We start from the raw sequence: 23,631 nt of genomic DNA, 5'->3' as shown, positions 1-23,631 counted from the left end.
GGGGCAAGGAGACAGGATGGGGGGGTGGGGGTCCGTCAGTCACGCTTCTCCAAAGCCTGTTCGTACGCATCCTCAAGCCTCTCCAAGCCTGCTCGGTCTATCCGGTTCTCACCCTTTGACCTTCTCTCCAGCACACCCCTACTTGCTCCCAGACACGTCTCCCGCATTCTTACCTCCCTTCTCTCGATCTCCTTGCGCCTCTCCTCCTCCCGCTGCCTCTCCAGTTCGCGCTGCTTCTCCAGCTGCTTCTCCAGCTCCTGCTGCCTGCGCCGCTCCTGCTCCTGGCGCTCCCTCTCCTTCCTCTCCTGCTCCTGGCGCTCCAGAGCCGCCAGCCGTTCCTGCTCCTTGCGCTGCTGCTCCTGCAGGGCTTGCCGCCGCTTCTCCAGCTCCAAGTTCCCCCGTTCAAAGTTCTCCCGTTTCTTGTCCTCAAAGGTCACTGAGGGTTCAGAAAGCACAGTGTGAGTTTGTGTTGTATGAGATATGTATTATATACGTGCATCCAGACAACCTTCTCCAGGTTAGCAAAAACACAACAGAACTGCCCTGTACTAAAATTATTTGGGGGAATTAGGGGGTTTGCTTGACAGGATGTTGGAACTTAGTCATTAAGATTAGCTGAGGGAAAGCAGACAGTTCGTGTAACAAACACATATCAATGCTGAAGCCATATGGACCCTATAATGAACCTGACCTGGCAGCTTCTTCTCTGCGCTCTGCTGCTCCTCCTCCTCCAGCTCCTCGGACAGCCGCTGGTCAACTGCGTGTTGGCCAGGCAGCGAGATGCCGCTTCCTGAGCGCAGCCTCCTGTAGAGAGCGCATAATCTAACCAACTCCAACTAGTAAGAGCAATTGACCAAGGTAAATGGGGGAAAAAAAAAATGGACAGATGGACTAATAGATGGATGCAACTGTCGCAGCACATAATTAAAGCTGCACAACCGAAACACACAACAATCCACACATTTTGACACTGGTCGCCTGAACCCACCTGAAGGTTGGGGGGATGAAGTCAGGCGGGAGGACCGGGGGCAGCGGCAGACCGGACATGGCCACGTCGATCAGGTGCATGGCCAGGATGAACTCCTCCGCCGTCAGCTTGCCGTCCTGGTCGATGTCCGATAGGTTCCTGTGAGAAGGAGTGTGAAACGCGACGCGTTTATTGTTTGTGTTGCCGTCCATAAAGCAGGATAGCGGAGCAACGTTTAAGAATGCGAAGGAGCGGTCGCGGCTGCAGCGTTCGGGGTGATCGGAGAGATCAGGGAAGGGCCACGCGCAAAAAATGGCAGGTGCCGTAATCCAGCAGGATCCACATCTCACCAAATTGAAGCGAGCTGGGCTTGCGGCAAACTCGACTGCATCAGAATGGTTCTTGCTTGAGGTCCTGAAGATCAGGAATAAATGCGCAGTAATGCCGACAGCGGTGCCTACCAAGTAATTTTTTGACAACACTCGGTCCCGTAATTATAACTGCGTTAAGCACAAAGAGAAGTTTCAATATATTTATTACGGTTTATCAAGCGTGTGCTTAAAACTTAGCATTTACACGATTCATGCAAACAAACATTTTCGTTTTACACACCGTCTGCAGGCCCACTGGTAAATAAGACAATACAAGGAACCCCTCTGCGGTGGCCTTACTGTTGCAGAACGGAAGGTACCGAACATCACGGAACAGGGTAAATGGCGAGCGGAGCCGAATGTTCCGGAGCTCGCTCTGTCCCTGGCTGTACCTGTGAGGTAGCCGCTCATCATTTTGTCGTGACTGTTGAAGAGCTGCCGGTACTTGAGCCGTGAGGACTGGGGGACAGCCCAGTCTGCTGGAGAGGGGCCTGGCAGGGCGCTGCGGTGGGAGTGGGGGGGGGGACACACACACATACAAGCTGCATTCACACTTTCTGCAACTGTAGCACCTACAGGAATCGTGTTCGGTTTCCATTTACACAAAAGACAACAACATCCTTCTGCACTCTGCAGCTAAAGGACCCGGGTTCGAATCCATAAAAGGGATTTGCAGATGATATGAGAACTGACTTTATGAGCAGATTCTCAGAAATTACACTTGCTCAGTACGCAAACGTAGTTGCTACAGTCCGCAGCCGAAATGGCATCACTTTCGCTACGGACTAGAAGGAGCTCAGGGAGAAAGCACCACGTAACACACAAGAAACCTGTGGAGCCATCGAGAAGGGCACGGGATACGCTCCATAACACGCAACAAGTGCGCGCCCCGTCCGCCCGCGGTTACGTTTCGCGGTGAGCGAACGGGTTCCCTCTGTGATGCGGAGAAGGGACACACACTCACTTGGACGCGTCAAAGGACTGTCCCTTCTGCAGCTTGGCACCGGAGCGGTTGAAAGAGGAGCTTTTGTTTAGCGCCGTAGCTGAGAAACGGAGAACAAAAGGAGCACTGTACTTAGCGCTGCCACGATTCACAAAGCCGAGGGGAAGGGGGAGGGCGGCGACACTTAATTATAGTACTACTACAGCTCTACTTTACTGTAATTCTGCATGTTACACTACAGTAAACACAGAGAAAAAGCAAAGACTTTAGTAATTTAGTAACCTTTAATCAATAAGTATTTTACTGGGAATACTAAAAGTATCCACCTCGTTGGACACCCGGTATCTGAAACTGCTCGAGGAAGACGAGTTGCTAAGCGGCGAAAGGTACACAATGCGAGTGAGCCCACAGTGTGCAACGGGATGCGAGAGGGGTCGCACCTGGGTGCGAGAAGCCTGCCAGGGGCTGAATGACGGCTGGCGTTCCGTTGGCCAGGGGGGGCACCGGAGGGGGCGCCGACGGGGCTACGGACGAAACGAGAGGGGGCGATATGCCCATACCTGTCAGAGGCGGCAGGGCTGGCAAGGGAACGGGGGGGGCGCCCGGGAGCGGCGGCATCCCAGCCACACCCACCATGCCTGCACAGAGGACCAGAAGGAGGCGCTGTTGAAGACACAGGTGCTACAGCAAGTCTGAGACGAACGGTGCAGCAGTGCTGTCCACGGGAAGCACGGTAATGCCTACTGTGTACTAAATAAGTGTGATACCATTTCATTATTCCAGTTTTTAGCCTTTGGCTCAGGGCCCTCGTGGCTTTCCTGCCAGTCATGCCATCTGTCTTGGTGGCGAGCTGCCTCACCGAAGGGTGGAGCCGGAGGCACGGGGAGGGGCGGCTGCTTCATGGCCGGGGGTAGCGAGGGGGGAAGCGGGTGACCCTGCAGCTTCAGCTTAATCAGCTTCATGGCGATGGAAAACTCGTGGATGTCCATCTTCCCGTCATTGTTCAGGTCTGCCAAAGCCCTGCACCGGCACAGCGGTGGGAAAGGAAGAGGCGTGGGGAGGGGGAGTCGACCACAAGGAAAGAGAAGAAAGGGAAAGGGGAGAAGGAAGATCTCAAACGGTATGAAAACCAGGCTGAAATAAGTAGCTGGCTGCAGCGCTGCCGAACACAGGTTCAAACTCATGGCAACATCCTCTATTTCACCTAAAAATCAAAAGACATACACTTGCCAGGTAATCTTGTCAAATAACATTTGTCGATAAAATGATTTTGCTTTACACTAAACGTTGTCTGGATCATTAAGATCGAGTATAATTTTAAAGGAGATTGGGTATTTTAGCAAATTTTAAAGTCAAATTTTAAATGAACAGCAATAAGTAAGAGATATTGGAGTTTAGGCCATCAAAAACTTGACCGTCCACAACTCCCTACACTCTCTGTCCAGGACGTAGCCCACTTGCTGTGCGAGTTCATCCTCCGAACACCTGAAAGGCGCGGCACCGTGGCCGGCTTTCCCGCCCGCTTAGCATCACCCGACACGCGTGCACGCAGCCCCCTTCAAGGGGGTCTTCCACGGACCACTTACCATATCTGTGCAAGGATGGGGGCGGGCAGACCCGACTGGAGGAAGAAGTTCTTGGCCTGGTCACCTGGCGACAGAGTCAACGAGGTCATTTGGAGGTGGACACACAGAACATCTGAATGCACCAGGAACGCTGCTCAGGACCATCTTGGAAAGAAAGGGTCGCAGGAGTGCTCCCTTGCTTCGCCCACGTTCTGATCTCCGCTGTAAGCCATAATTCCCCGCAAATGTTTTTTTTTAAAAAATTAATGCGCCGCAGTAAAAAGGCATCTGGGCTTGTTTCGAGGGCGTTTGTGACGCCACAGTCCGACGCATGCTTAGAGGGCCTCCTAAAGCCTGCTGCTGCGAACGAACTCCACCGCACGTCCGCTGTGCTCACTGAGAACAATATATGGATTAGGTGCAGCACTCAAAGTCATGTTCTTGCAACCTGAAGTCCCACTCCCCGCTACCGCTGCGGTATGTTGTATTTTTCTTGAATACTAAAGGGATCGAATGCTGCAACTCTCTCTGGAAACGAATGTCAGCCACAGCATGGAATGTAAAACAAATCAGCAGCGTTCCGTAACCGTACGAACGGCCCCGCGAAACCCTCAGACGGGACGTGCGGTCCCCCACTCGGGCACCGGGACACGAGCTGACGCGCAGCCCCGGGTCCCATAAACGCTACAGCCGGTCCTCAGCCGTTTCAGGCCGTCCGCATCGCAAGGAGACGGCGAGCGGCCCGCGGTGAGCACAAAAGGGCCTTTCTGCTCCGCGGGCACTCCTTCGGTTTCTGTCTCTTCGCTCCGTCTTCACCGAGGCCACTTCATTAGCGCACAAAGGGTGCCTCTGTGCGAACTGGAACACGACTCGCCCCGGGGTCAGAGCCGCGCATCGAGCGGATGTTAAAGTTTAAGAAACGAGCCATTTCGGCTCCGATCCGCTTGCAAACAAGGAGGACGCAACGTTTCTGGGTTCAACGTGCCTCTGGCGAAATGAATCGACCTGCAGCTTAAGTAGTAAAACGATGCAGAGGACAGCCGGTAAATACGACGCGCAATCGACGTAAGGCGAAACCCACTTGCTGACCATCCGTTAACCGGGATGCGAATTGAAAACGCATCGGAAGCGAAAACCAATTCCTCGCCTTCCCGCGATGACGGACGACGCCGAAAACGGAAGCAAACCTTCGAAGGGGACCGGCGTGCCGCCACGCTAACGGCTAACAAGACGACCTCGGTCGCCGTGACCCAAGAGCTCCGCACGCGTACCCGCGCGCGTCGCACCGCTCATTCCCACACGCAGCAGCCTCGTGGCTCCGCTTACGTCTTCGCATCGCAGCACGTGATCGTTCACCCTCCAGACGGCGATCCCGGCAGCTACCGCCCAGGTGCGCTAAACTTTTGACAGGTTCCGTACGACGGCTCCGACTCTACGAGGACCGCGGTCCTTCTCGGGGCTCTGCGGGAGGAGGCCGACGGACGCGCTTGACGGACCGGGACGGATGAGCGGAACGTTCTCTCCGAAGAAGCCAACGAGAGCGCCGCAGCGCGACGCGGGACGGAGCTTCGCCCTTCGCCGCGGAGACCCCGGCGCGCACTGACCTGTGATGAAGCCGGCCAGAGTGGGCGTCAGGCTGTGGAACTGCTGCTCGTGTTTGGCTCGCTCGTCCACAGATATGACCCAGGCGTCCAGGCCCCCCGACACTGACACAGAGAGTGAGAGACGGGCAAAAGGAATGAACGTGTAAGGAAAACAAGGAAAAGCGTATAAATAATCGCTCATCTTCCAAGGACCGTATTAAAACAGATGCTCGCATCATATCCGTTGGCGTCGCTCTTCGGCTCGAACGGCGTTCACATCGGCTGAATAAAAACAAACGAAAGAGTTCTCATGAGATTTTCATTCTTGCCCACGCAACACCCACAAACTAGAGGGCCGAGAGCTCCACGCACTTACCTGCGCGGGTCGCACCGCTCGTCCGTCGCCGCGCACGACAGCCTCGCGCCTCCGCGCACGTCTTTACAGCACGCGATCGTGCGCCATGCGGACGACAATCCCGGCCATTTACCGCGCGCGTGACGACGGAGCCGAAGGCCCGGCGCGTTCAAGGCCAACGCATCGCAGCCCGAGAACGTTAGGTCGCTCCCTGTTTTTGTTTAACGGAAACGTCCAAGCAGACGGTCAGCATTTCTCTTCCTGGGGGCTCAGCGTGAAAAGCACGGAGACGGCGCGGTGTTTGTTTCCGCAGGCGGGCGGGCGAGCGAGCGAGCGCAGCCGCGTCGGCCCCCCCTTTGTTAGAGCGGAGGGGCTCGGGTTTCGGCGTAACCGAGGAGCACGACCGGACACCGCGCGGGAGATCGGCGGGCTCCTTCACTAAAAGCGACACGGACGGAGCGCAAGGCTCCGCACGCAGCTCGACGTCAAGGGCAACGACGAGGCCGTCTGAGCAGGGAGGGCAACGGAACGGCGGCGATTCGACCCGGAAAGATGCTCAAATTACGATCATACCGTTTCAAAGGACGCAAGCAGAACGCCGGCGTTCTCAACAGGCAGAATAAAGAGAACGAGCGGAAACACCGTTAGGACGAAACACGGCGGCCCGTCGTGTTCGGCGCACGTTTATTACGACACTCTTACCGTCTTACCACGCCGTCAGCAGACATGATGTACGCGAACAAGGCTACGAAGCGGAGCTCCGAGAGATGTCGACGCCAAGCCCGCGCTCCTAAATTAACTGAATAATTATAAAGTAATGAACGGATGCTCCTGACACGCCTGATGAGAAACATGATGATAACCTCACACCGCGCCATTTATAAATAATCCAAAGAGAACTAATATTCACACGCGGGAGAGAGGAAACGGATGCGAAGCGTGACGTCGAAGCCTCGTCGTAGCCCCGCCGAAGCCCCGCCGATCCGAAAGGTGAACCCGCTGCCGCCTCTCGCCGGAGACACGCCGCTGGCATCCCGCTTCGCGCGAGAGACCCGTCCATCCGCGGGGAAGAAGGCGGACCAGGATGGGAGAGGGAGAGGGAGAGGCAGTGGCGGAGCGCGCTCACCTCCGAACGGCGTGGGGAACTGAGCCATGGTGCGGTCAGTCAGCTGGAGTCGGGCGCCACGCTCCTGAAAGCACAAGGAGAGACGGACACGGTGAAACGGACGCGTTCCCTCTCGAACGCGCGCCTCCGTCAAGCTCGTCTGCATTTACATTATGACCCTTCGCAAAGAAGAAAAAGAAAACACAATTTGCCTTTAAACGTATTATGAGGACCTTCCGGCGGCCCCCAACCCATCGATTACGAGAGCCGCGTTCGGCGGACGCAGCACGTCAGACTCAAGCAACATAGATAAAAGCATTTTTTGCAAACGTGAAAAGGACGGACGGACTTCGTATTACTCGATGTGTCCGTTTCGGCGAGGACGTGCGATACCGCAGCTGCTCTAATCCACGTTGAAATGGACGTATTTAAACTTTACACATTATTTTTTTTTCCCATATGCTTCAAATAAGACCTTTCAAATCGTTATCAGAGCGACAACTGAATGGAAATTAGGACATGGAAGTTGTTTTCTGCCCCTGTCTCTACAGTTTGACTTCAGAACTCATTTTCACTTGAGATTTGGTTTACACTTCAATTCCTATTCAATCTTTTTTTAAACGCCATCTGTGTGGAAAAACAGCTTCATTCTCCCCCATTTATTTTGCACTCAACCCCAGTATCCGAACAACACGAAAGAGAACCGGTAACCAGGTTTATTTAAAAAATGAAATGGCAAAATTAACAGATGAAAAAGGATTAATAAAACTGAAATTGCAGTCATTATGACTGATAAAAATACACACGTAAACAAAACTCTGGTCATAGTAGCAAAGGCTACATACTGTACGTGCCTGGTTTGGTTCTTAAAAAAAATGTGTATGGCAATAATAATAACAACAACAACAACAACAACAATTCCCATGGTATACGCTGCATTATTCCCTGTATTTCTTCGGTATGCTGCAGCCTACCACGACCCTGTATTGGGAAAAATGAATGATAATAGAGAGATTATTGTTGTTGTTAATATAATAATAATAATAATAATAATAATGTGTCATCATTTCTGAAATAACAAGGATTTGAGGATGATGAAGATGATGCCACCCCCACACTGTGCAGCCAACGCAGGACAAAGGGTTTACTTTGGGGCCCGAACACAGGGCACCGTTCTGCTTGGCACAGCGCGTGTGAATGATGGAGAGAGAGATAGAGAAGCGGGGAAATTGGCTGACGGAGGAAGCAAAAAAAAAAACAATTAAAAGATAAGATGCTGCGGGAATTTCGCGCGGTCTCTCTCTTCACCGTATGCTGATAAAACCGCGCGAGAACAAAAACGAATCCCTGGGCGAGACCCAAAATTACACGAGATCACACACACTGAGGGTGTTGTGGTGAACAAGAGGGCGGGAAGCTGCAGGGGATGTCCTTGGAAGGTGAACGTGTTCGTGGAGACAGCACCTGACCAGGCAGAGCTAGCCAAGGAGGCTGACTTCTGAAATCACAGCAACTCGTCTTAAAGAACAATCTAGATACGTGGGAACTAGAAATGCTACTCCCTAATATCGCAGCAACCCTTGAAGAACAACTCAGTCTAGATCAGCGGCAACTAGAAAGACCACCCCCTGAAAGCACTCTTCAACAACTCAGCCTAGATATGCAGGAACTAGAAAGACCGTCCTCTGACATCACAGCAACTGTTCAACAACAACTTAACCAAGATCTATGGGAACTAGAAGGGCTACACCATGAAATGACAGCAACTCTCAGTTTACAGTTCATTGCAGATACGCAGATACTAGAAAGGCTGCCCCGTAACATTAAAGCACCTCTTCACCTACACTTCAGAGTAGAAATAAAGATCCAGATTTCTGTGCTCAAAATCCTGCAGCCTTTAACATTATAATATTCAGAAACTATCTTACTAAATAACATCTTGAGTACTTGCATGTTTCCCCCATAAAACACATGACAGCTCAAAAAAATCTGTGTACAGTATTGTAAAACGATATGCTGAGCACCAAACCATTTGACCAGTAAAACAAAAAACCAGCTCAAAGTGCTGTCTGCACATAACTTAGTTCTGAGCCGAGATCGAAGGCCTGCTAAAGTTATATTTCAAACCGAGACTAGGATTTGTGCACTTTTGTATATCTTAATATCAATATCTTTTACGCCTCACTGAGCCTGCGCTACGTCCACCAGTGAATGCCCCGCAGATGTTACGGGATTCAAATGAGCATTTGTCTCCGCCAACCGCAGAAAGGGACACTCGAGACGTGTCCTCAAACACTTACACGCACTGTGAAACCGTGAACTCCACTCAACCATTAGAATCCATCCGACAAACTATCAGACGCAGGAGACCGTGATCTCTATGAACCTAGCAACAGAATAAGTGTCTCCTGGTCCAGCACGTTAAGTCGCTTCGAAGTCTGAAGGTCCCGGGTTCAAATCCCGTGAACGAGGTCAGTTGCTGTATGAGCCCTCCCCCAAACACAGGTGTGGCGCAGAGCGGTAAAAACACGGCCCGGGGGTTATTGACACGTACTCGTATTTTTTAAACCCGGCATTTCAAGTGGGAGAAAGATGCTGGAAAATCAATTTGATACTGGAGTGGGATGACCAACATCCATCGAGACAGGACGCCTCAATGCCCACGCCTCTCCGTAAACACATCTTCCGGTGTGACGCTCAACGCCGTGTGCTCACACGCGGCCCAGACTCCTGTAATGCTATAAATGTCACCCTCCCCCAGTGTGACCACCCCCCCCCCGGACAAACGAAGCACACAGGCTCCAGAGGAGAGAAAAATGACTCTAAGGACCTCTAACCATGGCTCCATCCTGACCACGGACGTCACGGTGACGTGGATCTCCTCTGCTGATTCGCGTGGCTTGGGGGGAGGGGGGGGGGGGGGGCCATCCTTCCCTGTGCGCACAAACATCTCCATCGCGGTGACAGTCAGCAGCCCGTTGGCGCCGAGGCTCCGATGAAATCCCTCCTCGGCCCCGCCTCCTTTGTGGAATACATACGAATAACAGCCGAACACGCCTCTGCGATGGGTCGCGCGTCAGGCGACACGCACCCGGCTTCTTAGCGCTGCACCGCCGCACCGCCGCACCGCCGAAGCGACGCGCGGCTTGGAGCGGGAGCGCCGCTGCTCGAAGGCGGACGCCGTCGCCGGGCCGCCGTGCGCTCGCAGCTGCTGCCTCCCAATCTAAGGCCCCGCTTTTGAATCCCTGCTCCCGCTGTCGTACCCCTGACAGCATCACTTACCTCAATTCACAGCGGTAAAAACTACCCAGCTGTATAAGCGGGTGAATCCTTTAAAGTGGGGTAACAATCAAACCTAACGCTGTAAGTCACCTTGGGGAAAAGCACCAAGCAAAGGTCAGGGGAATAACGATGCCCATCCCTTTTAACGGGTTAGGGTTAGGGTCGGTGGAAGGCATGGCGGTTAAGGTCAGGGACTTGTGATCCGAAGGCTCGCATTCTCCCTGACCTTAACCGCTATGCCTTCCACCGCCCCTAACTGCTGAGAGACAGGCTTTTGTGGAGCATCGAACACGAACTGTTCCGCGAACACACCTGCCGCACTGGTGTCCGAACGGCCGCCGTTGTTAAAACGTGTAAAAGAACCGGACTATACGGTACGTAGGACAGCACTCGCAGCCACAGGTGCGTCTGTTGATTTCGCCGAGGAACTTATACACCGGTACGACGCCCGGACGCATCCCGGCCGCGGGCCTTCGTCGGCGTGCGCGAACCTTAGCTAGAAGCTAGAAATCGTGTGACATCATTAGATAGGGCGATAAAGACCGCCGGATAAAAACGGGCGCCGAAACAAATTAAAAACTCTATTTCAGTTTTTCCAGAGGACTGAGCACAACATATAAAAATGGAATTTCTATTTCCTAACTTTAAAATGCGTAACGGGCACTTTGGTTAAGAGCGGGCTGTCGGACGAGCGCAACTCGCACTTACGCGACGTTTATTTACGCAACCGAAGCTTTTCTCCAAAGCGCCGTACATCTCATAGAAAATACAACGTGTGCTTCGCGTTAGCGGGAAGAGACATAAATGCGGACGCATGATTCTTAAGTACAGGCAGCTTCCTTCACCGTGCGAACCGATGTTCGCGGCACAAGTAGCTGCACGAAACTTTGTCCGAAAATCGACGATTCCTAGAACTCTTTTTTCGAGATACATGAACATTTACATCACTTACAATTACTGACCCATTTAGACAACCACACACACTTTTCTGAACCGCTTGTCCCATACAGGGTCGTGGGGAACCGGAGCCTAACCCAGCAACTCAGGGCATAAGGCTGGAGGGGGAGGGGACACAAGTCCATCGCAAGGCACCCCAAGCAGGACTCGAACCCCAGACCCACCGAAGAGCAGGACCTGGACCAACCCACCGCACCCCCCATTTAGACAACCAGGTAACTCTAATGGAGTAATTGAGGGTAAATGCTCGAGAACACCACAGCCGGAAGTAAGACTTGAACCCAAAACCTCTAGCTCCACAAGCAGCAGCACTAACCGCTACGCTACCAGCTGCCCACAGGCTCACCTTAACTTTTTGCTGAAGACACTGTTAGCTGAGAAGGTGAGGAGAAACGCGCCGAGGTCAAAAAGACGTGAAGGGACGAACTGGGCGAAGGAGGGGGCAAAGTCACATTAATATGTAGAGCAGCAGGCTGGGCAGGAGAGGCGTCGGGTCTGAGAGCGCCGTGCGGCTCTTTTACATTCAGGAAAGAGAAGAACTGGAAGGCAGCTGGAACGGAGAATCATCTCAGAGGTCGGGAGGTACGTGAAACTCGGAGAGGACCACGCGCCTGGAAGGACGCAGGCGCGAAACTTCTCCAGCCGGGGCGACCCGCACGTCGGCGCGGGGTGGGTTCCACGCACGACACGGTCCTGGAGCGCCGAGGCCGGAAGGTTTCTCCAGCTCTCCTTGCGAAGCGAGCGGCTCGGACGGGGAGTCAGATTAAAAAAAGAAAAAAAAAAAAATAAGTCCAAGCGGAACCCAAGTGGAAAAGGCCCTCGTGAGGGTCCTGTGCCACCCGAGCTCGGAGCTCCTCTACTCCTCTGCTCTCCGGCCAGTGCTGAAATCACATCCGTCTCATTCCGCCCTCCTCGCGCTCCCCGACGTCCCGCTCGCAAAATAAAACAGCAGATGGCTCTGCCCTCGTATTTCACGCACCAGTTCCCGCTTTGTCGGCGAAACGGCTCGGAGGCGCCGTGAGCGGGACGGGTTCGGCCGCCCGACCAGCTGCGCGCCCGTCTCCTCGCTCTCCAGCCAAGCACGCGTGCATTTGTGGGTACGAGGGAGACCATCCGGGCGAGAGCGGAAACCCCGAGCAGCCCGGGTCCGTCTCAGTGCCGCACAGCGCCGGTAAAACCGCGTTATTAGCTTCTGCTCCACGAGGAAATAAGTGGCGTACAGTAACACTTCCCTCCCCGGCAGAGATTGGCCATAAACTACAGAAAAGTGCTGTCCTCGGGGCACCTGGGGTCGGTCGAGAAACACTGCTAGGAATAACCTTTGTCCAGCCGGCACCTTTGTACACAGCCACTTACTGTGCGAGACGGTCATTTACCGTGATTCACCCACTTACACAGCAGGGTGAGTACCTTCAGCGAGGGTACTAGAGCAGAAGGGGGATTTGACCCGAGAACCTTCACATTACAAGGTGATAGCCTTAAACGGCACGTCGCCTGCTGCTGAACTGAAGAACACTCTTTGGCACAAACTGGTGATTTACACTGAAATACACCATATCTGTACCCTGCTTGTCTTTCGTTGCCTACAAAGCAACTCTGACTTGACTCAGGTGTTGTTAGTCGCAGAGCCCACAATATCCACGGTTCTGGTGGGAAAGATCTTGTTACAGAGGTGTGCGGGGCAGGTTCGACTCCCAGTGAGCCTGGGGAGCGACTGCAGACTGAAACATCCAGAGGCGAGGCTCCTGAATGCCTCTCGGCGGATGCCCTCTCGGCAGAGCCCCCGCTGCTCAAAAACGAGCCCAGCGGTCACATCGCAGCTCTTGGGAGGCATTAGACAGGGGAGAAGAGGGAGCCTGCCACGCGCCGCTGTGGCGCACTGGAGCACCCGGCGTTTCCGGAAGAATCCGCAGCGCAGCCGTGAGAACCGGCTTTTGCTTTTCTCCACAACGCAAGATGCGAAACGCAACTGCAGGACCGGAGCTCTAGAAAGAGGACAGCGCAACACTTGGTGGATGTAGTGGGAACGACAGCGCCCCCTGCAGGTACCGCACAGGGGGAGACTCCGAGGGCGTCTTAGTACCCGCTTTGGGCTCTGAACGGACACCCTACAGGCGCGCACTGAGTGCCTTTAGCATGAAACCGGCAAGCGGGAGAGAGCGCTCGTGCACACACACACAAACACGCACAACTCTCCAGTAGAAAAGGGAGGCGTATTCTGCTAAAGACGAAAACAGTGCTAAGTGAACACATGGGGGGGGGGTCATGGGACATTCTGGAAGCGAAGGACTCCGGCCAGTATCGCACCACGGAGACGTCCTCGTCCTCCTCAGCCAGGATGTCATGGACTGCAGGGCGGTGCTGCAGATGCTGTGTGACTCCACTATGTGGGCGGAAAAGGAGCCCCCTCTATGCCACTGTGCCACCCTTCCATTAGAACCCCTCAATGTGACATGTACTGCACCCTTTTATACAGGCGGGGGGCGGTTGTGTGTGTGACCTCTTTCGTCGTAACTGTGGTTAGTGTACACCTCCTCGGTGGAAGTGTGTCACGAGAGGGCCTCGCGTACTGTGTCGGGGGGGGAGGGGGCGCCTGCCTCGCAAACCATCGAACTCTGTGTGATTTCATTAACAGAGACCGTAAGGGTGTCGCGTCGCCCCTCGGCTCGGCATCTCGTCGGTCCGCGAGAGGCGGCGACCCCTTTGTCCCCGAGCCGCGTCTTCATACGTGCAGCCCCTCCCCCGCGGAGCCCGGCAGGCATCGCATGCTCTTCAAAGCAGCGCGCCGAGCATGCTGGGAGGCCGTGTCACAGGAGCCCCGCAGCCTGACAGTTCATCCCATGCGCTCAAATCCCTTCGACGGATTAGCGGTGCTCGCAGACGCAGCAGTGTGAATAAAGCTGTGGAGCTGGAGGTCGGCATGCGACACATGGGGTGGAGTCTCAAGAGCGGAAAAAAGGCCCAGTCTTCAGCTTCCACATCCATCCATCCATCCATCCATCTTCAATAACCGCTTGTTCAGTGCAGGGTCCTGGGTCCTGGTGGTCCAGAGCCTATGCTGCAAGTACAGGGTGCAAGGCAGGGTACGCCATGGACGGGACACCGGTCCACTGCACGCAGTTCACACACACTCGTGTGATTTCACATCCCACACGTCTGACCGCAACCAATGCAAAGGAAGCGCGACGAAGGGCCCCTGGGCGGCAGCTGAAGAGGGCGACGGAAACGAAATGAAGGGCTTCGCGAAATGTCATCTTAATGTCACGTGCGGGACGATCTCTGATCCGTTCTCCTCTCATTTGACCGTACGTAACCCGGACTGCTCGCGAGGGACCCGAACACCTCCGAGAGCAACACGAGGTCACTGCTCGTGCCAAGCGTAGGCAGAGCCCACATACCCATCGGCGTGTCGGAGAGCTTCACGCACCTGGCGACGGAACGCCACCGCAGCCCAACGTGAAGGGTGTTCGGGTTCAGGTACGAGTAGGCGAACGGACTTGCGGGAAGCTGGTGGTATAACGGTGACAGCTGCTACCTTTGGACCCAGATGGTGGAGGTTTGAGTCCCACCTCCAGCTGTAGTACCCTTGCTCAAGGGGGAAACGTGGATCAGCGCCGACACCAGCGGAGGGTTCAGAACCAGCCTACAAACCAATGATTACACAGCAGAGACGTCATCGATGACATTCCCACGTTTCTGGTGTAAAGTCTACGTGAAAAAGAAGACACTGTAGTTAACCGAGGATGTCCATGAGAGGCATACACACTCACACACGTTGGGGACAATGACGCCTCAACACTGGGTGTGTGTGTTCAAAGCATAATTATACAGCAATTAAACCCACCCTGACTCAGAGCCGAGGTGGAATAAGGGAGGGGGTAATTACAGGGGCCTCGACAGGGCAAACAATGGGTGCTTTAAGACACCCGACGAGAGGCGGCCCCTCATGTCAGACCCACGGCGTTGCCTCCCGGCGCACGGCCGGCGGCCGCAACTGGACCCGCTCCTGAGAGGCGCACAAATACGCCTATGCACGCGCACGCAGACACGCGGGTTCGCGCACCAGCACGGTGCAGTTCGAGCCTCCTGAGCAACGGCGCGTCACGAAAGCACGAACGCCGCTCCTGCCCGACGGGCTCACCCGCCGCGTGTCGGCTGTGCCTCGGGCGCGTGAGCCGGGGCGAAGCGCAGCGCTGCGTCTCGTCGTGCGCGTGGGGGGCGAGAAGGAGCGCCGTGAACAATGGCGGGTGCTGATGTGTGGGCCGCGAACCCACGCGCAGGAGCGGGGGCACCCACCTACTTTCACCTCGACACAAAAGGGTGACGCCATCATGCTCTTGTGTGACCGGGGGGATGGTGTGTCACGCAGGACTGTGGGACCGGACAAAGGACCTGCAGCCCCCGCTCTTCCCCGTCACTGGGTGGTCCTGCTCCGGGCGTAGCCGGGGGGGCGCGTGGGGCAGGAGCCTACGGGATGCGACAGGCTCGGCGGCATTTCGCATCACGGCGCTGCGGAGAACAGCGGACTGAGGGGACGGCCATCCGTGAGCAGCGAGCTCCTTCCCTGCTGGATCAGCGCGTCTACAAGAGGAGGAGGAGCCTTCCGAGCGGGACACCGCGACCGGGCGTGCGCGTCGCACGCTCGTCACCGCTCCGATGGCGTCGACCTTGTACAAACAGTTTGACGTGATGCATAATGCATTTGCTCCCGCTTTCACGGCAGCGCAGAGCGCAAAAAAATCCGCCGCCATAAAACCGGGGGCTTCTCAAAAGAGCGCCTTATATCTAGCGATTCTGCTGACACCTCAATCCAAGGTGATTTACAATCTTCGATACTTTACAGTGATTTACCCATATATGCAGCAGGGTATTCTTACTGCAGGAATTCCAGTGAGTGACCCCCCTTTGGGGCACTAAAATAGGAGGGGGAATTTATCCAGGGCCCTTCGGCTGAAAGGCTGCTCCGGCCACTACGCCCCCCGCTGTCCGGACATGGTCGCATTTCCTCACCATCTTCCTCGGACGCCTGCAGGAATGCACGGTGCGGCCCAAAGGACCGGTCACCGGCGGAGGGATCTCTCGCAGACCTCGCTCACAGTCCAGTAGGAAAGTGAGCACTGACCGCAGGGCTGAAGAGCCCCTTATTTGTACCGAGATCTCAGCGAGGTTCTTCTCAAGTCCGCACGACGGGGCCGGGGAGCTCACGCGGCGCGCCCGCAGACAGCCCGACGAGGGACGAGGAGCGGCGCGCACCTGCCCATCACCTGCCTGGGAAAGGGAACGACACTACATTACAACGCCACCTTCACCTGGAACCCCCTCCCGCAGTAGGACCCTTGATGAAGGGACCCCTTCCGGAATGGCAGCGCAAGAACTCCCTGCTGTATGAATGGCTGTGAAACTGTGAAAATCACTGTAAAATTCTCGAAAATTGTAAGTCACCTTTGACAAAGAAATCAGAAAAAAAAAAAAAATAATAATAATAATAATAATAATAATAATAATAAGAAGAAGAAGAAGAAAGGAAGATCCATAGCAAAGGTGCAGCACCACCATAGGTCCATGCTGACTCAAACACACCACCACACCATCTGCAACCCACACATCTACTGGGGTTACGTCTCTGCATCCCTTACACTACCCACAATGCACCTGCACGCATTCATGTCTGCAAGGGAATTCTGGGTATGACCTGTACATGGTCCAGTCACATTTATCCTGTGTTTAAACAAATAAGATTCAGGAAGTATTTTAGGCCACGGGACAGGAATTTATAGGATTTAAAATTCCAAAAGAGAATTTCGCAGCGTGTGTCACGGGGATGTGGGCAGGGAAAGCCCACGGTGAGCAAGGACAGCAGACCCACGGGGATTCTGGGATGGGGGAGTACGATCCACACACATTATTTAGTTTCACACTCAAAATACCATTGTGTACACAGATATCACCGCATGACAAAATACTGTTAATGGCCAGTACTCATGTTATTCTCTTTACTGTAAATTATTTTAATGGCTTTTAATGCTCCTCTGATACTGACACTTTGTCCCCTGGCCCTATGTGAATTAGAAAAGGAAAGAGAAGTCATATTCTTAAGTATTATTTTTATTGTTAATGTTATTAATAAAAATAATAAGAATAATAATAATAATAAGAATAATAATAATAATAATAATCGAGAATAACAATTCATAGTTACTTGCAGTTATGGTTATTCCAAGCTGATTTATCATTTACACTCTTATTATGATCAGCTTTACAATTCACACATTTACAGTATAATTAAAAGGGTGCTAAGCAGGACCGGGATTCAAACCAGCAACCACCAGACTGCAGAGTACAGTCTAACAGGACACTACTGGGGTGTGCTGAATGATATTCCGTGTGTGTGGGGCGGGGGGGCTGCGGACGAGCCGGTCACTCTGACCACACACACACAGTCCTGACCGTCGGCGTTATTATTACCGCAGCGCAGTCCGGCTCCAGGCAGCGCGCTTACACACACACGCGCACACGCGCGCACGCACACAGATCGCAACGTGTCGTCCATCTTACCTCATAATGATTAGTGGCTCATCGCCCGACAGTTTCGGCCGCGCGCAGTGAAAAAGACCGGTCACCCCACGAGAAAATCCATCCAGGTGATGCCCGTTAACCCTCTTTCTCTCACTCCGCTCCGCTCGCCGAGCTGCCGTAGTGCTACGCAATGTGCGCATCTCCAACGCGTTACTTAGACACACCTTCCTTATTAACAGCCTCTGCTGGGTTCTTAAGACCGGTCTAGAAACAGCTGTCGCCCGCCAATCGCTGCCCTGCACAGGGTACAGTAAATATTAAAACTGAGTAGGGATCAGTTTTTAATGGACCCACGAATCGCCTTCGCAGTGCTGCCAGAAAGACAACCGCAGGAACCAATAGGAATTCGCAGCTGCGAATTATGTTCGACGTCATAGTGATTAGCGAATTGCCGTTCAAAACAAGAAGATTGACGTGGCGATGTGCAAATGAAAACCGAATATTAAAAGAGCTGGCTATTTTAAGACATGAGCAATGTGTTTGTTATAAATGGGGTAACGGTAATCGTAAAAGCAGTTTAGTAGCATAACGCCGAAGCGGAATGTTCTCTCCTATAATATTTCACACTTTATGACCTTTACGAAACGACGCTAAATATGACTGCTTTTTTTGAATGCTGTGTTTTGCCAGATGCCGCTGGTATCATTGGAAGAAGAAAATATGGAAGTTCAGAATTTATTTTTCAAAAAAGTGTGAATTAAAACATAAAAACTTTGCGTGTGGTCTGGACAATTTATACATGATTTATTCTCACACATCGTTTGGTCAGTGCTGCAAATACTAGAGGCCACACAGTCTCAATGAATAAACGCTAAATAAACATGATGTGGATGACAGTTGCTGTCTTCTGTACATAAAAATCTTTTTCTCAGCATGAAAACACTCCTACAGTTATAAAAAAAATTAATACCTTATATATTGTATTTACATTATACGATTATATATGCACAAGTCAAGTGTCTATGTGTATCACCTAATATATGGAATTCAAGCGTCATTATGATTATGACTTCATACAGTTTTGAGAGCACATCATCGCTGATAAGGATTACACTGCCGCTGAACGTTTTGACTTGCTATAAATTTGCATCTTTTGTTGAGCCGTAGCGTATGTCGGTTTTTGAACCCAGTTATTGTTGATCAGGTCCTTACGATATTCTCAAGGTTGCTATATTAGCTGTTATAAAAATAGACTACACTGGTCCGCTACTAAAATATTTTATTTCTTCATCCATCCACGCTTGTCCTAATGCCGGGGTGCAGTGGACCAAAGCATAAGCTGGAAGCACAGGAGAAGAGGCACGGCACATGGTAAATGGTACATGGTACATGGTAAATGGTACACCCAGGACAGGACACCAGTTCATCACAAGGCAGTCGTACACAGTCACACACTGAGAGCAGTTTAGAGTGACCACCTCACTTAAAACACATGTCACTGGACTGCGGAAGTAAACCAGAGTACCAGGGAAAACCACGGGGAGAACATGCAAACTCCACACAGACTGAATCAGGATTCAATCCCATGCCCAATAACATAGCCCAGGCCTTGTAAAACAATAGAACTACTTGCTGTACCATAATGTTCCTCTGTGCATTTGTTTGCTTGTTTTACAGAAGTACAGCAACTTCTTCAAAATCTCTAGAAGCTTCAAGATTGCTGTATAGAAATTAAAAGCATCGTCTCACTTCAGGGATCAGTGGTTTGGGTATAAGGTCAGGTGAAAAACAGCACACGGACAGGGTGGTGCGTAGAGCCACAGCCGAAGCGGTGGTTCGGATCACCTTATATGCAAGATGTGAAGCGCGTGTGTCACGGCGGGAAGGTGCAGTCTGCAGCCGAACGTTGGCGCCTGGGCTCTGAACTGAGAGCACCACCATCAGGATGAAGTCAGAAATACCAGTGTACACGGGAACGTGAAGAATCTGCCTTTTCCTTCTGCGAAAAGCGGTTCTTTCATGGGCACACAATGTTCTTGGCTCATATTGACAGGCTGACAGAGCTCGTCAACCGCGGAAGAGGCGAAAAACAGACCAGCTCCCAAAGGCTGCAGTAAGGATCTGGCTTCCGTATGCATGTTGTTGTTCAGAGCAATTGACAAATTGGCTCAGTTGTGGACATTCACATTGACATTTATTCATTCGGGGGAGCTGTGGTGCAGGGGGTTTTGGCTGGGGCCTGCTGTCTGGTGGGTGGGGGGTTCAAGTCCCATGTGGGGTTCCTGGAGATGGACTGGTATCCTGTCCTGGGTGTGTCCTCTCCCCTCTACTCTTGTGCCATGTGTTGCTGGGTTAGGCTCTGTCTAGCCCTGACTCTGCTTGGGACAAAGTGTGTGTGTGTTCATTTAGCAGACACTTTTCTCCATAGTGACGTACATCTCAGAAAATAATACAACGGTGCATTACACCAAAATGTACCATGTCACTTTAGCTCACCAGTGTGCAGCAATGTGTCACTTAAATCAGAAAAAATGTTCAGAAAGCAAACCCAGAGACATATGGGTGGAATGTTTTCCCTGACAGCCACCAGGGGGTCCAACAATTCAGATTATTCCAGTGAGTTCTTCTGAAGGAAAGTTATGCAATACAGCATGTGTCATATTTGGTATGCGTGTTGCTCTTAAACTGACTGCGACTAAGCGGCTGTGTGTTAGTCGTCAGTGTATTGGTAAACAAAAATATCCTGTGCTATCAGAGGATGGGAGGGTTTTTTTTTTTTTGGAACAAATACGAGGTCATTTTTCCATCAGAAGGGCCACAGGCCTAGGAGTTTGCGCTGAGTACACAGACCTGAGGGAGGTCATTGGCGTGCCAAGCCTTGCGTGTTTACGTGTGTATGAGCGTGTGTGTTTTACATAACCAGGTGACGCTCACCACCATTCAAAGGTCCCCTTCAGCAACACGGCAGCATGGGATCTCCTCGCTCAGCAGATATGAGCAGCACATTTCGGGTCCTGTGGGCCCTCGTCTCCTTGGCCGCCCTGTCGGCGTCGGCTCCCCTTTCCCCGGGGGCCGTGGAGGACGCCAACCGCGATGATCCCGAGCTGGAGGCCTGCGCCGCCTTCGCCCTCCGGACCTTCAACCACTTCAACAAGGACCCACACCTCTATGTCATCACCAAGATCACGTCTGCCAGAAAGGCTGTAAGTCCTGCATTAATCAAATATACCATCAGTTACAGTGCTTTGGGGGACCACGGTCTTGAGCGTTACTTCAGAATAAGAAACGTGATGGCTTTTCTCATTTGGGATTTATGCTGGATTAAAAGCAGTTGTTTAAAATGATGCTCTCTCTGATAAACTAAATACACTTAAAGACCAATCCTGCTCATTACTTAAAAAAAATATATATATATGTATATACATGTATACGTGTGTATATATATATATAAAATAAACATAATCCAGGGGTTCAGATGTACCGTAAAATGTAACATAATGCAATAGGCTGAATGAAGAAAAGTGGTACTTTAAAGCACAAAGAATTTACTATACATTTTCCAAATTAATTTTGATGTCTGGCTTTTTTATCTGAGGAGTGACAAGATATGACAAGCGTAAACAGGGAGTAATGGGTTTCTTTTCAGTGTCCTTGCTTGTGAAGAATTTGCTCGCGTGTGTTTCGATGTTGCTGACGGAGGTGAAGCTGTGCTAAAGTGCATCCTGAATGCAAATAATCACAGAGTGCTTCAGAAATGTTTAAAGTTGCAGAGAATGAACTCAAACTGTACTTTGCACTTATGTTTATGAGTTCCTTGAAAGCCATCAGCACGTTTTTTTTTTTTTTTTTCCTTTTCTTTCGGGAGGCAAATAAACAAAACTTCTTTCACTCCGAATACACATGCATGTATACACACATCGACCTGCGTTCCATTGAAACCCGAATCACAGAGTGTGTGTTACACTGCTTTACAGCATAGATGGGGGATTGATTGTAGGGTGTTTCGTGCAGTGCAGCGTATCTAGCATTGCAAGGTGCCTTGGACAAAGGTGTCAGATAAATACTACTCAATAACAGGAATATTTTTTTGAGCAGCCCAACAGTCAGAAAGGTATCTGCATATTGTATGTAGTATAACTAAATAGACGTATGTCACTGTTGATCCACAAACTCAAGAACGTCGGTGGAGGCCGGTATGACATGTGTGTGGAGCTGAGGAAAACCCAGTGCATGAAGCAGGACCAGGTGGCTAAGGACTCTTGCCAGGTGCTCTTGCCCCCTGATGATGAGGTAACACTTTATTGCTCATCTGCACCTTCCGTTGTGTCCAATATCATCTACTAAAGACATGCAGCAATCACTTATATGTTTTACCATTGTCTGAGGTTAAAGAGTGTAAGAGAGGGTACGGTATTTAAGTTTTGTCTCATCCACATTGTTGATTCAAACTTTTCTCCAAAGTGACTTACAACATCAAGATATTTATAAATATTTACTCATTTATACAACTGGGTAATTTCACTGGAGCAATTTAGGGTAAGTACTTCCCTCCAGGGTACTACCGCTACAGGAGAGGATTGAACCTGTACCCTTTGTGCCCAAAGGCAGCAGCTTTAACCACTACTCACGCTACCAGCTGTCCCTTTTGCCACACTGTTGCAGCTGCAGTAAACATGAGCATATCTGAGATGAGCGATGAATTGTCAAGAAGAACAAAGACTTGGAGCTGAGTAAGTATTTGGGAGGGGGAAAGAGCAACCAAATGTATAAAGTCATAAACCATCAAGTCACATCACCCATCCTAAGATAATTGGCTGGTAGCGTAGTGGTTAGAGTTGCTGTCTCTGTACCTATAGGTTTTGGGTTTAAGCCTCATCTCCAGCTCTAGTACTGCTGAGTAATGTACTCTGAAATTGAAATCCAGTGAAAATTACCCAGCTGTATAAATGAGTAAATACTTATGTACCTTAACATTGTAAGTTGCTTTGGAGAAAAGTGTCAGCTAAATGAATGGATATAGTTGTTATTACATGGCATTGATCATATCACTGTGATTTTACATTTTGTGACCATTCATGGCAGTGACACACACTGCACTCTAACAGTTGGATTATTTCATATCTGTTTTGGTATAAATTGTGTGTATTCTCTCTCAATTAGTTAATATTTTAGAAATCTTTTTGGGACACGAAAGGGTCATCCACATTAGTACATTTTAACCATATACATGTTTTATTCTAATCTATTGTAGAATATGGCCCAGTTCTTTTTTTGGGTGTTTTTTTATATTAACAGAAGGGGTGTTGGGAAACTGTAGCCTTTGATAAAGTCCATTCTAAAAGACAAATATGATTGCTTGGCGAACTTTGTTCAGCTTCTAAGTGTCTAGTGACTGTACAATGTGTTCAGTGCCTCTTCTGGCTCTATCTGTAATGTTATTTTAGCGAGATCACGCTAATATCTAGGTTCATGATCCACATTTTTCTGACATGCATTTTTTGGCTGGGTGGCTGATAGTGTGATGTTTAGAGCTGTTACCTTTGGATCCAGAGGTTTCAAATCTTATCTACTGCTGTAATACTTTGGAGCAAGGTACTAACTCTAAACTGCTCCAGTAAAATGACCCAGCTGTATAAATAGTTGTAAGTAGCTTAACGGTGTTAGTTTTTTGCACAAATGCATCAGCTAGATATTAGAACACTGAGCTTCGTGCTCTTCAGTTGGAGTCTCCCCTGAAAGTCTGTGCCCTCTTTGTCTGCCAGGTGTTTCGGTGCCAGTTTGCGGTTCTCAGCGCTCCGTGGAGGAATGAGCGAGCTTTGATCCGCAACTCCTGCACCCCTGCAGCCAAAAGTGGACGTGATTCACAGTGACGCATAACGGTTGTCCTTACGGGCTACTAAGAGGATTTGGAGGAATAAGAGAAATATTTCAGTCCTTTGTTACTCCAAAATGTATCGGCGCAAAGCATGGTGCTTTATAATAAAAGT

General features: G+C 51.2%; 2 protein-coding genes across 6 annotated transcripts in view; one reads left to right on the top strand and one right to left on the bottom strand.

The window, feature by feature from the left end:
* LOC108920073 (intersectin-1-like) overlaps positions 1-17,837 on the bottom strand; it is a 37,763-nt gene extending 19,926 nt beyond the window's left edge. For 2 of the 4 annotated variants that reach the window (XM_018728560.2, XM_018728561.2), the window contains exons 1-12: positions 17,684-17,837; positions 6,911-6,974; positions 5,451-5,552; positions 3,868-3,931; positions 3,141-3,301; positions 2,722-2,919; positions 2,303-2,381; positions 1,731-1,840; positions 1,318-1,381; positions 989-1,126; positions 692-804; positions 174-436 (exon numbers count right to left, since the gene is read on the bottom strand). In XM_018728560.2, the coding sequence (XP_018584076.1) occupies positions 174-436; positions 692-804; positions 989-1,126; positions 1,318-1,381; positions 1,731-1,840; positions 2,303-2,381; positions 2,722-2,919; positions 3,141-3,301; positions 3,868-3,931; positions 5,451-5,552; positions 6,911-6,938 (1,320 nt within the window). In that variant the 5' untranslated portion in view covers positions 6,939-6,974; positions 17,684-17,837. Of the gene's footprint in view, positions 1-173; positions 437-691; positions 805-988; positions 1,127-1,317; positions 1,382-1,730; positions 1,841-2,302; positions 2,382-2,721; positions 2,920-3,140; positions 3,302-3,867; positions 3,932-5,450; positions 5,712-5,805; positions 5,870-6,910; positions 6,975-17,683 lie in introns of those variants that run through there. The other 2 variants (XM_018728558.2, XM_018728559.2) reach the window with 1 other exon arrangement.
* Positions 17,838-19,674: 1,837 nt separating this feature from the next.
* LOC108920047 (cystatin-like) lies at positions 19,675-23,631 on the top strand. 2 transcript variants are annotated; one of them, XM_018728503.2, is made up of 4 exons: positions 19,675-19,757; positions 20,568-20,847; positions 21,821-21,934; positions 23,407-23,631. In XM_018728503.2, exons 2-4 carry the CDS (start codon positions 20,614-20,616, stop codon positions 23,512-23,514), a joined length of 456 nt encoding a protein of 151 aa, XP_018584019.1. In that variant the 5' UTR covers positions 19,675-19,757; positions 20,568-20,613; the 3' UTR covers positions 23,515-23,631. The 2 variants fall into 2 exon arrangements, with proteins under 2 accessions (XP_018584019.1, XP_018584018.1); XM_018728502.2 differs by lacking the exon at positions 19,675-19,757 and having other exon boundaries at positions 20,529-20,847.

Source organism: Scleropages formosus, chromosome 14 (assembly GCF_900964775.1).
Source record: "Scleropages formosus chromosome 14, fSclFor1.1, whole genome shotgun sequence".
NCBI lineage: Eukaryota > Metazoa > Chordata > Actinopteri > Osteoglossiformes > Osteoglossidae > Scleropages > Scleropages formosus.
The sequence above is the reverse complement of the archived record's forward strand: the minus strand, read 5'-3'. Positions and strand labels throughout refer to the sequence as shown.